Raw genomic sequence first — 13,308 nt, forward strand, 5'->3', positions numbered from 1 at the left:
GAATAGCCCTCTGTTGGCGTCACTTCCGCCTAAACATAAAACATGGCACCAAGCTCGTTCGTCTGGACAGACTCGGAGACAGAATTGCTTCTAAACACAATTTTGGAGTATAAACTTCAAAAGACGCAAGAAAACGTTGATTGGGAATCTTGTCAGTAGTTGGGCTTCTAAAATTAAACATGTAAATAGCACCTGCACAATAATTAACGCTTTCAAGGCACTACTCCGATCCATTACTCTTTGTCCATGCTTAATCTGGCTTCTGCAGTAAACAAAGGTCGCACGTTTGACGTCAGGGCAGATTTGTTGTCATTTTTTTGGCGCAGATTGTGACGTTCTAAAATGCAAAACTCCGGTTATCTCTGTCTACACGAAAAGGCATACACGGAGTTTTCAAAAATCTTCACTTTGCCCGGAGTTTTTTTAAATATTCGTTTTTGATGTGTTTTCATGTGGATGACAGGCCAAAACGTAGAAAAATATCTTCAATTTAGTAGATACCCGGCTACATGTGGACGGGGTCTAAGACATCATTTATCAGCCACCTACAATGCAGTCCTTGGCACACTTCCCAGACAACTGAATGCACACCAAAACCCAGCTGTTTTCAGCAACTCACAGGAGGACAGAGAGAACCAACAATCCACTGATCACCCCAACGACTCTCTAGGCCGTTCACACCCAGCCCCCAGTGATCCACACCAACAGGATGACTCAACGACACCTTAGGATTGCTTTTCATCCATGAGAGGATAAATACCTGATACTCCCTATTAGTCAGACAGAACTGAAGAAGCCTTTCGGATGAGAGGTGAAACGTCTTCAAGAATCTTCAAGCAAGTCCAGTTGCACTTTTTACCACCCACAGTGAATAATTACTGCTTACATGCCAATATGCTGCTTTTTAAAAAAGGTTATGTATATTATTTATTTAATTTTTATTGACATGCTGCTGTGATCTGAGCCCTCAAACAGTGTTTTGTTGTAGAGTAATGTGCAATGACAATACGGTGGTGTAGTGGTTAGCATGGTTGCCTCACAGCAAGAAGGTTCTGGGTTCAAACCCGGTGGCCAGCAAGGGCTTTTCTGTGTGGAAGAAGAAACCTTTATTTGTCACATGCACACTTCAAGCACAGTGAAATTCATCCTCTGCATTTAACCCATCTGAAGCAGTGACCACACATGTGCGCGCGCACACACAGTGCCCGGGGAGCAGTCAGGGGTGCCCTTGCTCAAGGGCCCAGGGAGCAGTCAGGGCTGAGGTGCCCTTGCTCAAGGGCACCTCAGCCCAAGGCTGCCCCACGTCAACCTAACTGCATGTCTTTGGACTGCGGGGGAAATTGGAGCAGCCAGAGGAAACCCACACTGACACGGGGAGAACATGCAAACTCCACACAGAAAGGCCCTCGCCAACCGCTGGGTTTGAACCCGGAACCTTCTTGCTGTGAGGCCACCGTGCTAACCACTACACCACCATGCTGGAGTTTACATGTTCTCCCCGTGTCTGTGTGGGTTTCCCCCACACTCCAAAGACATGCAGTTAGGTTAATATGGGACGGCCTTGGGCTGAGGTGCCCTTGAGCGAGGCACCTAACGGGCGCTGTTAGCATGGCTGCCCACTGCTCTGGGTATGTGTGTGTGTTCACTGCTTCAGATGGGTTAAATGCAGAGAGGAAATTTCACAAGTGTGTGATGAATAAAGTTGTGCTTTCTTTGCTTCTTTTTCTTCTCAAGAATCTATCTGTCTTCTGGGCGGCACAGTGGTTAGCACTGCCGCCTCACAGCAAGAAGGTTCTGGGTTCAAACCCAGTGGCTGCTAAGGGCCTTTCTGTGCGGAGTTTGTATATTCTCCCCGTGTCTGCATGGGTTTCCTCCGGGTGCTCCGGTTTCCCCCACAGTCCAAAGACATGCAGGTTAGGTTGACTGGTGACTCTAAATTGACCGTAGGTGTGAATGTGAGTGTGAATGGTTGTCTGGGTCTATGTGTCAGCCCTTGTCCAGGGTGTATCCCACCTCTCGCCCGTAGTCAGCTGTAGAACAGGATAAAAAAGCTAGAGATAACTAGACTGCATTTCCGCAGAGAAAACGCAAAGTGTGCTTGCTGAGCTGTAGCAGAACAGCTATCATGCTAGCATGCTAAAAGCTAGCATGCCAACATGCTAACAACTAGCATGCTAACAGTTAGCATACTAACATGCTAACAGCATACTAACATGCTAAAAGCTAGCATGTTAACATGTTAATACTAACATGCTAACAACTAACATTCTAACATGCTAATGATTAACATGCTATTTGTTAAAATTCTAACACTTTAAGGCTAATATGCTGACAGCTATCATGCTAACAGCTAATATGCTAATGGATAGTATGTTAACTTTTAGCATGCTAACATGCTGAGGGTGACATGCTAACAGCTAGCATGCTAACATGCTCAGGCGAACTCGCTAACAGCAAACATACAAACTCTGCATGCTACCATGCTAATCCTAACATGTTAACAGCGCTCATGATAACATGCTGATGGTGAACATGCTAACAACTCGCAAGCTAACAGCAGGCATGATATCGTAATGGGTAACATGCTAACAGCTAGCATGGTAACACGTGAATGCTTATATGCTAATTGCTATCGTGTGCGTGCACGTGTAAGTATTCCTAATAAAGTGGCCATTGAGTTGAAGTTGATTTGCTGTCCAAGTCTCAAATAAGCAGATCCTTGCCAAATGCATCATCACCTATGGGGAAGGGAGGAAAGATTCAGTCAAGCTTCCACTGATTAGCGGCAAAATGGAGAAAAAATGGACGGATGAAAGGCAAGACAAAGACGAGTGCAGGTCAGAACGGATATCGTGTGTGTGATGGGTGATTTGGCCTTAGGTGCCATATGAAGTTTGGTGGATGTGTGGTGAAGTGTTACTGAGCAAAACTCCATTCATTTGAATGGGGCCAAAAATCAATGGAAGCCTATGGAGGTAAAAAGAGATGTGTGAAAACCAAGGAAAAGATGAGTGCAGGTCTCAGATGAGGGGATGGATCTGTGCGGGGACGTGGCCTGAGGCATCAAGTGAGGTTTCTTGAAGTTTGGTCACTTGGTTAAAAAAATTGATGGAAAGTTTTTCTCCTGAAACACCATTCATTTTCAATGGGGCCAAAAATCAATGCAAGCCTATGGAGGAAAAAGGGATGAACAAAAAGAAAGGAAAAATATGAGTGCGAGTCAGAACCGATTGCATGTATGTGTCGGGGGAGTTGGCCTGAAGTATCACATGAAGTTTGGTGCATCTGCGATGGAGTGGGTCAGAGTAGGACAATTCGATTCATGAGCCCTATTCATTCTCTATGGGAAAAAAACGACAAGAACAAGAGAACGGGCGCGTTGATCCAAAAGCTGTATACAAGCACACTACAGCACTTCGGGCCAGATGTCTCAAAGTTGAAACGGTGTCTCTATCTCGAACGCCCTAAGAGGAGGAGTGGATCCAAAAAACGTGTCGGAATAAGTAAACTTGAGCACACTAATGAGATGAGATTTGTCTTCTGATCAGTATCTGAGCCGTCGTGCGCATGCGCAAACCACAACCGTCGTGCGCATGCGCAAAACACAACCCGTCCTACCGTACCAAGTAGTATGTGGAAATAGCATGTTAGCATACTAGTAAAATAGTGTGCACTTTTTTTTTTTTTGCTAGTTCTGGGCTTCTTCCGCACTACATTTCCCTCAAGCCTTTGCTGCACCACAAGAATGGACGACAAGTCATGTGGATGAAAATTCAACCGAGCATCCGGCGAAGGGAAAAGGTCGGAGAAAGATGCGGGAGGAGGAGGATGACACCGCCGCCAGTCCGCCGCGGATTTTCACGGCCAAGTCCGTAGACGTGGCCGAGTGCGATGGCGTGAAGGAACAGACGCCCAAACTATGCGGCTACCTGAACAAACTGGAAGGCAAAGGGCCTCTGAAGGGATTCAAAACGCGATGGTTCATCTACGACCCGAGGAAGTGTTACTTGTATTACTTTAAGACGCCTCAGGACGCTGTTCCTCTGGGCCACATCGAAATCTCTGACGCCTGTTTTACCTACGAAGTGGAAGGAGAAGAGGGTCAGTTCGAGATCCGCACCGCGGCCAGAGAGTTCCTTCTTAAGGTAAAACTTCAACACAACTCCGTGCCAGAAAGCCTCGTTATCTCTCTCTCTCTCTCTGTGATTTAGCCTGCTGAGAGCTTTAAATTAACACGACGTTGTGCAACACACATTAAAAGTCAGTAAATAAATAGCTCCTCATGCTAAGTGCCAGTGGTTTTGTTGGTGTCTTATTAGATTAGATTAGATTCACTTTAGTCATCCCACATCGGGGAAATTCACGTGTTACAGTAGCAAGAAAAATGTCAAACAGATAAATAAAACTGAAATAAAAATTAGACTAACGAAGGATTAAATACAGAGGGCTATTTGCATTATCTACCGTGAAAAAGTATAGAACAATTGCCTTATTGAGAGGTTCTGAAAAATTGCACATTACAGGTAGACTCTGTATATATACACATATATATATTTCATCTCCTCTCATTATCTCTAGCCGCTTTATCCTGTTCTACAGGGTCGCAGGCGAGCTGGAGCCTATCCCAGCTGACTATGGGCGAAAGGCGGGGTACACCCTGGACAAGTCGCCAGGTCATCACAGGGTGACACATAGACACAGACAACCATTCACACTCACATTCACACCTACGGTCAATTTAGAGTCACCAGTTAACCTAACCTGCATGTCTTTGGACTGTGGGGGAAACCGGAGCACCCGGAGGAAACCCACGCGGACACGGGGAGAACATGCAAACTCCGCACAGAAAGGCCCTCGCTGACCACGGGGCTCGAACCCGGACCTTCTTGCTGTGAGGCGACAGCGCTAACCACTACACCACCGTGCCGCCCATATATATGCATAAAAATAGTTTAGGGCCTATGTTATTGCACATAATAATTGCATCGATGAGAGATGGCAGAGGTAGTAGTGCTGAAGTAGTGCAAATTAAACGACAAACAGGTTATTGGTGCTACGTTACAAGTTGTGGGTGTTATACAATCTGACAGCAGTAGGTATGAATTAGAGGTCTGCGCAGGTCAGATTTTTCAGTCCCGCCCGCGCCCGCAAAGAATTATGATTTTCAGTCCCGCTCCCGCCCGCGCCTGCCATATTTTGTCCCGCTCCCGCCCACAAATCCCGCATGATGCAGACGTTCGTGTAATTTCTCAGGAAGGTTCTTGTCTTGACACAGCGTGATGGTGCCCTGCCCCCTACTTTGAGTGGATTTGAGCATAAATATCTACAGCTCACGTTCACGTTTGTTATTATTTACCTTGTTTCTGAATTCAGCATGTAGTGTCTCTAATAATAATAATTAGTGCTGTCAAGCGATTAAAATATTTAATAGCGAATCGCACATTTTTGTCACATGAGAAACCATTGTAATTCTCTGATCAGCATAAAAAAGTGAATGGGCTTGCTTTGTACCAATGTTTTTTTTTTTTTTTGCAAAGCAGAGCTAGCAAGAGAACAACTCTAATCAGAGAGACAGGTTACATAGTGCCGGTAGGCTTGACTCAATGCTATCCCAGAAATCCTTCCTGTAATATGCAAATTTGGCCGCCTCTGATTGGACAGCCAAATTTGCATATTACAGGAAGAATTTCTGGGATAGCATTGAGTCAAGCCTACCGGCACTGTGTAACCTGTCTCTCTGATTAGAGTTGTAGACTAACTCAAGCAGTAAATCACTTTTACTCATGGTTCTCTTGCTAGCTGGGTGTGAATGGCGAGTCATTAGAGTTATCAAAGGATTTCCCGTTAGGGTGATCAATGGCAAATTTAAGATGCCATTCCTCACTCAATCTGGCAATCTGACTCTCTCTGCAAATTTAGGCATCTTAAAATGTTTTTATTAATGCCAAATAAAATATCCAGCACAAATTATATATGATAGACATAAATTAATAATTTATAAATTTTATTTCAAACACATTTTTAGTTAGTGGGACTGCAGCTTATCACCACTCCCGCCCGCGCCACATATGTGCACTCCCGCTCCCACCCGCGCCCGCATATGTGCACTTCCGGTCCCGCCCACGCCCGCAATAAGCTTTCAAAATTTGTCCCGCGCCGCACTGCTTTGTGGCGGGTCCCACGAGTCCCGCGGGACTCCCGCGGGAGTGCAGGGCTCTAGTATGAATGACCTGCGGTACCTCTCCTTCTTACACTATGGGTGTAGCAGTCTACTACTAAAAGAGCTGCTTAAAGCCCCCACAGCCTCATGTAGGGGGTGAGAGGAGTTATCCATGATTGATGTCAGCTTGGCTAACATCCTCCTCTCACCCACCACTTCAATGGAGTCCAGAGGAAAGTCCAAGACCGAGCCAGCCCTTCTGACCAATTTATTAAGTTTCTTCCTGTCCCTCTCTGAACTTCCACAGCCCCAGCAGACCACAGCATAGATCTCAGGTACAAACTTCCACTGTGTAAACATAAACACACGTTCAGTTCATGCCCCGTGGTTTCTTGGAGAAAACCTACCGGTTAGTTTTATTTTATTATTTTATCTCCAAATAATACCATCCAAATGAAATGTCACTGTGTCCTGCAACAAGACAAAACAACAGTTCTAAGAAACAAAAGTGAAGAATGTTCCAGAAAGATGGTCTGACCAGATAGTAAGAAACGAAAGAAACTTTATTCATCACACACTTGTGAAATTTCCTCTCTGCATTTAACCCATCTGAAGCAGTGAACACACACACATACCCAGAGCAGTGGGCAGCCATGCTAACAGCACCTGGGGAGCACTTGGGAGTTAGGTGCCTCGCTCAAGGGCACCTCAGCCCAAGGCCATCCCATATTAACCTAACCGCATGTCTTTGGACTGTAGTGGAAACCCACGCAGACACAGGGAGAACATGCAAACTCCACACAGAAAGGCCCTCGCCGGCCGCTGGGTTTGAACCCAGAACCTTCTTGCTGTGAGGCAACCGTGCTAACCACTTACACCAGCCTTTCTCAACCGGGTTGCTGTCAAAAAATTATATATTCTAACGTTGAAATAAATAAAATGAATTAAAATAAAAAAAAAAAAAAAGAGTTACACCAATGCAGGCACCGTGGTGGTGTGGTTAGCACTATCGCCTCACAGCAAGAAGGTCCTGGGTTCGAGCCCCGTGGCCAGCGAGGGCCTTTCTGTGCGGAGTTTGCATGTTCTCCCCGTGTCCGCGTGGGTTTCCCCCACAGTCCAAAGACATGCAGTTTAGGTTAACTGGTGACTCTAAATTGACCGTGAGTGTGAATGGTTGTCTGTGTCTAAGGCCAAGTTTACATTAGACCGTATCTGTCTCGTTTTCTTCGCGGATGCACTGTCCGTTCACATTAAAACGCCGGGAACCGGGAATCCGCCAGAGCCCACGTATTCAACCCAGTTCGTATTTGATCCGGTGCTGTGTAAACATTGAGATGCGCGGATACGCTGTGCTGAGCTCTAGCTGACGTCGTCATTGGACAACGTCACTGTGACATCCACCTTCCTGATTCGCTGGCGTTGGTCATGTGACGCGACTGCTGAAAAACGGCGCGGATTTCCGCCTTGTATCACCTTTCGTTAAAGAGTATAAAAGTATGAAAATACTGCAAATACTGATGCAAATACTGCCCATTGTGTAGTTATGATTGTCTTTAGGCTTGCCATCCTTCCACTTGCAAGTGGTAAGTGACGCGCATGCCCGATATGCACTGGGATCACACACACAGCGGCTCAGTCCCGAATCACTGCTTGTGCGCTTCACTTGCGCGCTCTGTGAGCTGCGCAGGGCCGGAGTGCGCACCCTCCAGAGGGCACTCGCTGTTCAGGGCGGAGTGATTTGGAGCGCAGCCGCTGAGGAGGAAGCGATGAGCCGCACTGACACATTTCAACTTGCGTGCCGAATTAGTCATGTGATTAGCGTATCCGTGTATTGGTGTTGCTGTGTGCACGCTAATCGTTTTTAAAAACGTTAATCTGATGATCCGCTGATACGGTCTAATGTAAACCCCACCTAAGGGTCAGTCCTGTGATGACCTGGCGACTTGTCCAGGGTGTACCCCGCCTTTCGCCCATAGTCAGCTGGGATAGGCTCCAGCTTGCCTGCGACCCTGTAGAACAGGATAAAGCGGCTAGAGATGATATGAGATGAGATGACACTAATGCAGATCATCGCCGCCTCATGCATCATCAAAATTTGTCTCATGGCCCCCTTTCCCATGTCACAACATCACTGCCGGGGTCAGCGTGACTGCGTGTATTTTATATGGGGGTGCCTTGAGAATTTGCATACTTCTGAAGGGTGCCGTGACTGAAAAAAGGTTGAAAAACATTGCATTACACCACTGTGCCAGATGCCAAAATGCAGGCCAAGCTGGATGATGTTCTGGTAGAGCATTTTTACCACCTGTTAGAAAGGAAAACACTTCTGAATTATTGCTCCTGATGCTACACAAGTTACTGAAGTAATAAAGAAGCTGGACATTAACTTTCCACTTCGAGAAAAAAAAAATTGGTCTACCACCTGTTGAGCCTCAACTGGATTTTTCAGGTTTGAAAATAAGTTTTGCCATCACCCTCTGTGTCCCCACACCTAGTTCATTGAAAGCAGGTATAAGTTTATTTAAAAAAAAAAAATTGACAAGGGTGAGCCTACCAGTTAAATATTTATATTGCAGGTTGAAAGAAAGATAAGAACTTTTGAGCATGTATCATGTTACGTTTCTTGTGAAAATGGAGGAACATCTGTGAAACCTCATCATCGTTTTGTCCTTTGCACTCAACTGTATATAAGCTGACTACTCTAATTTTTGGCAAATACTTTTCACTAACTACTACATACATTTTTACTAGGTTGTTGTACACGGCTACACCCTTACATTCATGGTCACAAGTGCATACACACCTCTAAAAGAGTTAACATCAAATCCTAGCAGACTCAGCATACGCAAAGGAATCTCTTAGTCACCCCATCTGCCGGCCTCTCCTTAAAAGGCTACAGAAACAGCTTTGATTTACCACACAAATGTTCCAAAAACTGCATTCGATCTTTGAGAAGTTGTACGGGTTCTTTGCGGACACTTTGCATCTTTCCCTGATTTAGCTTTTGGTTCGACTCGTGATTTGAATTAACAGCTGAAATGTGTCAAAGCAGAACATTTCAGAGTTTTGTGATGGATGGGATCCAACTATAAGAAACCACTTTGAATGGTGTTCGACATTTTAAATGCAATCTGTGTGGAAGTTTCCTACATTCTCTCCATGTCCATATGGGTTTCATCCATGTTCTCCAGTTTCCTCCCACCTCCCAAAATGTGTGTAGGTGCGCTCTAAATTGCCTCTAGGTGTGAATGTGTGTGCATGGTGCCCTTTGATGGACTGGTGTCCCATTCAAGGTTGGGTTCTCATCTCACGCCCAGCGTTCGTGGGACAGATACCGAATCCTTCACCATTCTGCACTGGTTACTAATGATGAACATTAATATTAAGCCACTGCACAAATGTAGGTTTAGAAATGGAGCTAGAAATTGCACACGGTTTGGCATTTATAAGATTGTTTACAGTAGCGCAGATTCTCTCTTCTATTTAACATCTTAACTGGTAGAGAGTGCATTCACTGTGATTCTTGCTCTACTATTCGTGTTGCAAAGTTTTGTTCAACTCGGTCATGGATTGTTAGCTAGCTTGCAGGGTTCTAATCGAACAATATATCATTTGATACAAGGCTCTCAATTGGATATGTCTGTGTATTGAACAATATATTCAGCAGACTGCATGATAAAGTAGACTATTTGTAATAAAATATTGCTTAAGGTGTAATAAACATTTAAAATTTAATCAAGGCTGCATTTGCTGTTCTGAAAAAGCAGCCTTTTGATTTAGAATCAGGATGGGCTTCAGTGATTTGAAAACAAACAAAAAATCCTCGAAGTATGCTGGCATACTATACTATTGTATTAGCTTGGGGGGCAACAGTTTCTGAAATCAGCAGCAAACAGGAAATGGAAGATTTTCCGAAATCCTTAAAGTGCATATTCTGGACCAATTTTGTGGGGTTTTTTTATATGAAAGTATGTCCCTTTACACACTCATCCAGAAGGGTAACTTTGCACAAGACCATCTGTCTACAGCAGAAAAAAATAAAATAACAAAACGCGTCTGGAAAAATCCCAAGGGAGTCTGGAGCCAGATTCGTGACGTCACCTGCGGAAGCGCCAGCAGGCTGCGCGAGCTTTGCACGGTTTCAGTGCACAGCCTGTGTAGACCAAGCGCTCCCATTTCTCTCTCATTGTCCGGTCTTTTGGAAAACGATGAGTGCTAATCCCATCATGATTGGTGTTGCTACACCCTCCTACGATACATCTGTTAACCATTTTAATAATTACGTGATAATGTTGAAGAAATTTGCAGAAAACCACCAGGTCGTTTTCTCATAAACAAACCAGCGCTGACGTAGGATTCAGAGAGAGGCGTCCCGCAGATGATGTCACGAAAATCAATGTTTGCCGGGAAATCCAAATGGCAAGTTTTTTCAGAGGCGGACCAATTCGCCTCAAATGGCTTGATTTCAACTGAATTTTTCTGGTCTTGCGCAAGGTAAAAAAAATTGCAGAGAATGCAGAATGTTACAAATACTTGACCAAAGTTTAATATAAAATAGGAGAATTACATTGATCTTGCTCCTGAATTTACTCGTGATGTGCACTTTAAGGTCTGGTTTAAAGGAGTATTTTGGCTTCTTGTTAAGCTTAAGAGAAAGTGGTGGAGTGAAAACTTGCATCGGCTCTAATACAGCAAACATGTTCATGCATCCGTGCCAGATGGTTGGTGGAACGAGATGAAAACACAAAACCCCCCACACAGCTGAATTTGGGCAGCCATTTATAGGTGATACAGTCTGAGCTAAAGAAATCGTCGTGGTAATTGCGAAGATACGAGACTCAAAGTGGAGAATGCAGGATTCAACATGTCTCGGCCTACAGAGATCACAGTGCATGCTTAACAGCACAATTGAAAATATAAACTTTTGTGCAAGATCGTATCCAGACATCACCGTGTATCGTATCGAATTTGAATTTTGTCTGTTGTTACAGCCCTACTAACGAGCACTTTCACAGTTTTATGCAGTTGTACTAAGCATTTTACTGATAGAACTGTAGTAAAGTAGAGAACAATTTACAGACTGTGTAATAGAAATTAATGGAGGTTTAATAAATGATGTAAAATTACTGTTCTATTGAATTGTTTTATGTTTTCCAGTACCTAAGTGCCATTCATTGTTGTTTAATCAGTCAACACCTTCGTCTTTATGTACTCCCAATGTAAAAGCCACTGGGTTGCCCTCCACACTTCCTCTTAATGTTGTACATTTTTTGTTTGAAATGTAATGATAGTTTGGATTTCTGTAAAATGAACAGCCTACTGTAAACTGAATATGATGCGGTAACTCATGCACTGTTTTGTTGGGGTAACGTAGTAGAGCAGACATTTTACACCTAAACGCTGTATAAACTAGAACCGAGACTGAAACTGTCATGTTCAGGCTCAGTCATGCTCACACCTGACTGTGTTCCTCTAAAGGAGATGCAGCAGAGAACCGTTCCACCCATACTGTTATACCAAACAACATCTGTTGTTTTTAAAAAAAAGAGAATTTTGAACTTTTGTTCAGAGGTATTTTTCTTAAGAGGAAGTTTACAAACCAAAACAAAACTAGAAGACTGCCTGTGTCTGAGGTCTAGTTCTGGAGCCATATAGAACAGGGGTTTTCAACCTTTTTCTAATTTAAGGCCCACCTGTTCATACTTGTAATGAGTCGGGGCCCATTAAAAAAGATCCCCAATTATTTTGGCTCATCTATTCTATTAGAATCTAATAATCTATTGTGAAGTGTAATAATGGGATGCAGCATCACTCCCTGTTACAGATGGGAGCCCAGGAATTAAATACATGCAGTAAAAACAAACTGTTTTTAATTGTAGGTATTGTATTTAAAACTGTATGGATGTGCCAGAAGCCAACATAAAACCATGCATGCAGGGCATTCTCAGTCAAAAGGGATTAATGATCCAAAAGTGGAGTCTGGTCCATTAACACAAGAACTTATTGCCATGTTTGTGTACAACAAACAAGTTATTAAAACCAAGATGTACACTCAAAAGAAGTCGATACAGAAACCACTCAGTGGGATTAGATCCTTACACGCTAACAAAGAAGGATTTTTCCTATGAGTTGGAAAATGATCCATCCATCGAGTTCCCCGACATCTCAAACTACCTGGTGCTGCAGACATCATTCTACACCAGGGGTGGGCAATTATTTTTCCATGGGGCCACATGAGAAACAGAAAATTTTGTGGAGGGCCGGACCAAAAGGCTGAACTAAATTCTGCATAATATTAATTGTATTTCTTTATATAAAGCAATAAATAACATTGTTTTTACAAGCTGTTAAGACTGGTAAGAGTATGAAAAAAACGAGGTTGCCTTACAAAAAATGTCATTTATTCAGTCAAATTTCCCAAAACAATGGTTAACAAAATGTGAACGTTTGTACCTTTTTTTTTTCCCCCAGTCACATTCACCCCAAAACACAATAAAGACATCACAATATTGTCTTTCTACTCCAAATATCAAGCAAAATACATCATATTATAATAATGATGCCCACATTTGTAGTTTAATCACCTCATTTGGTGTTTTTCGCCGGAGATCGGCTCCGACGCCTGCTGGTGACGCACACGATGTGATTGGCTGGACCGTTTGAAGGATGACGTACAAGTTTGTGGTTGGTCTGGACAAATTACGGAAGTAGTTATCGCGGGATTAGGTTTCGTGGGATTTCATGTCATGTTCATATCGCGCGCATTGCGTTTTTGTTGAACACAACTTCAAAATAAAAGCAATGCACATTCAGTCCATGCATGAGGTAAAATTAGAAAATACGTTTATTTTGTAATTTCTCATTAACCTTACGCGGGCCGGTCAGAATGAACCAAAGGGCCGGATGCGGCCCGCGGGCTGTAAAATGCCCAGGTCTGTTCTACACGGACAAACAGATGAAAACCTGGAAGAGCACGGAGGCATACAACTTTTTATATGGCTGGGTTAAAGATCTGGGGATCAACACACTACAAGATAGACGGCGGTAGATGCATCTAAGTGCAGGAAGAGTGTTTATTAGCGGGCGTGATATTTACAAAAACGAAAGCAAAGCAGAATCATAAAGCAGAGTATTTAAACAGCATTATA

The 13,308-nt window shown here is 43.7% G+C and overlaps 1 protein-coding gene across 1 annotated transcript in view; it reads left to right on the plus strand.

Moving 5' to 3' along the window:
• The first annotated feature begins 3,616 nt into the window (after nucleotides 1–3,616).
• The window catches only part of tbc1d2b (TBC1 domain family, member 2B), a 47,216-nt gene continuing 37,524 nt past the window's right edge, over nucleotides 3,617–13,308 (plus strand). Inside the window, exon 1 of the mRNA XM_060914887.1 lies at nucleotides 3,617–4,145. Coding sequence (XP_060770870.1) covers nucleotides 3,813–4,145 — 333 coding nt within the window. The 5' untranslated portion in view covers nucleotides 3,617–3,812. The remainder of the gene's footprint in view (nucleotides 4,146–13,308) is intronic.

Source organism: Neoarius graeffei, chromosome 2 (genome assembly GCF_027579695.1).
Source record: "Neoarius graeffei isolate fNeoGra1 chromosome 2, fNeoGra1.pri, whole genome shotgun sequence".
NCBI classification, from domain to species: Eukaryota; Metazoa; Chordata; class Actinopteri; order Siluriformes; family Ariidae; genus Neoarius; species Neoarius graeffei.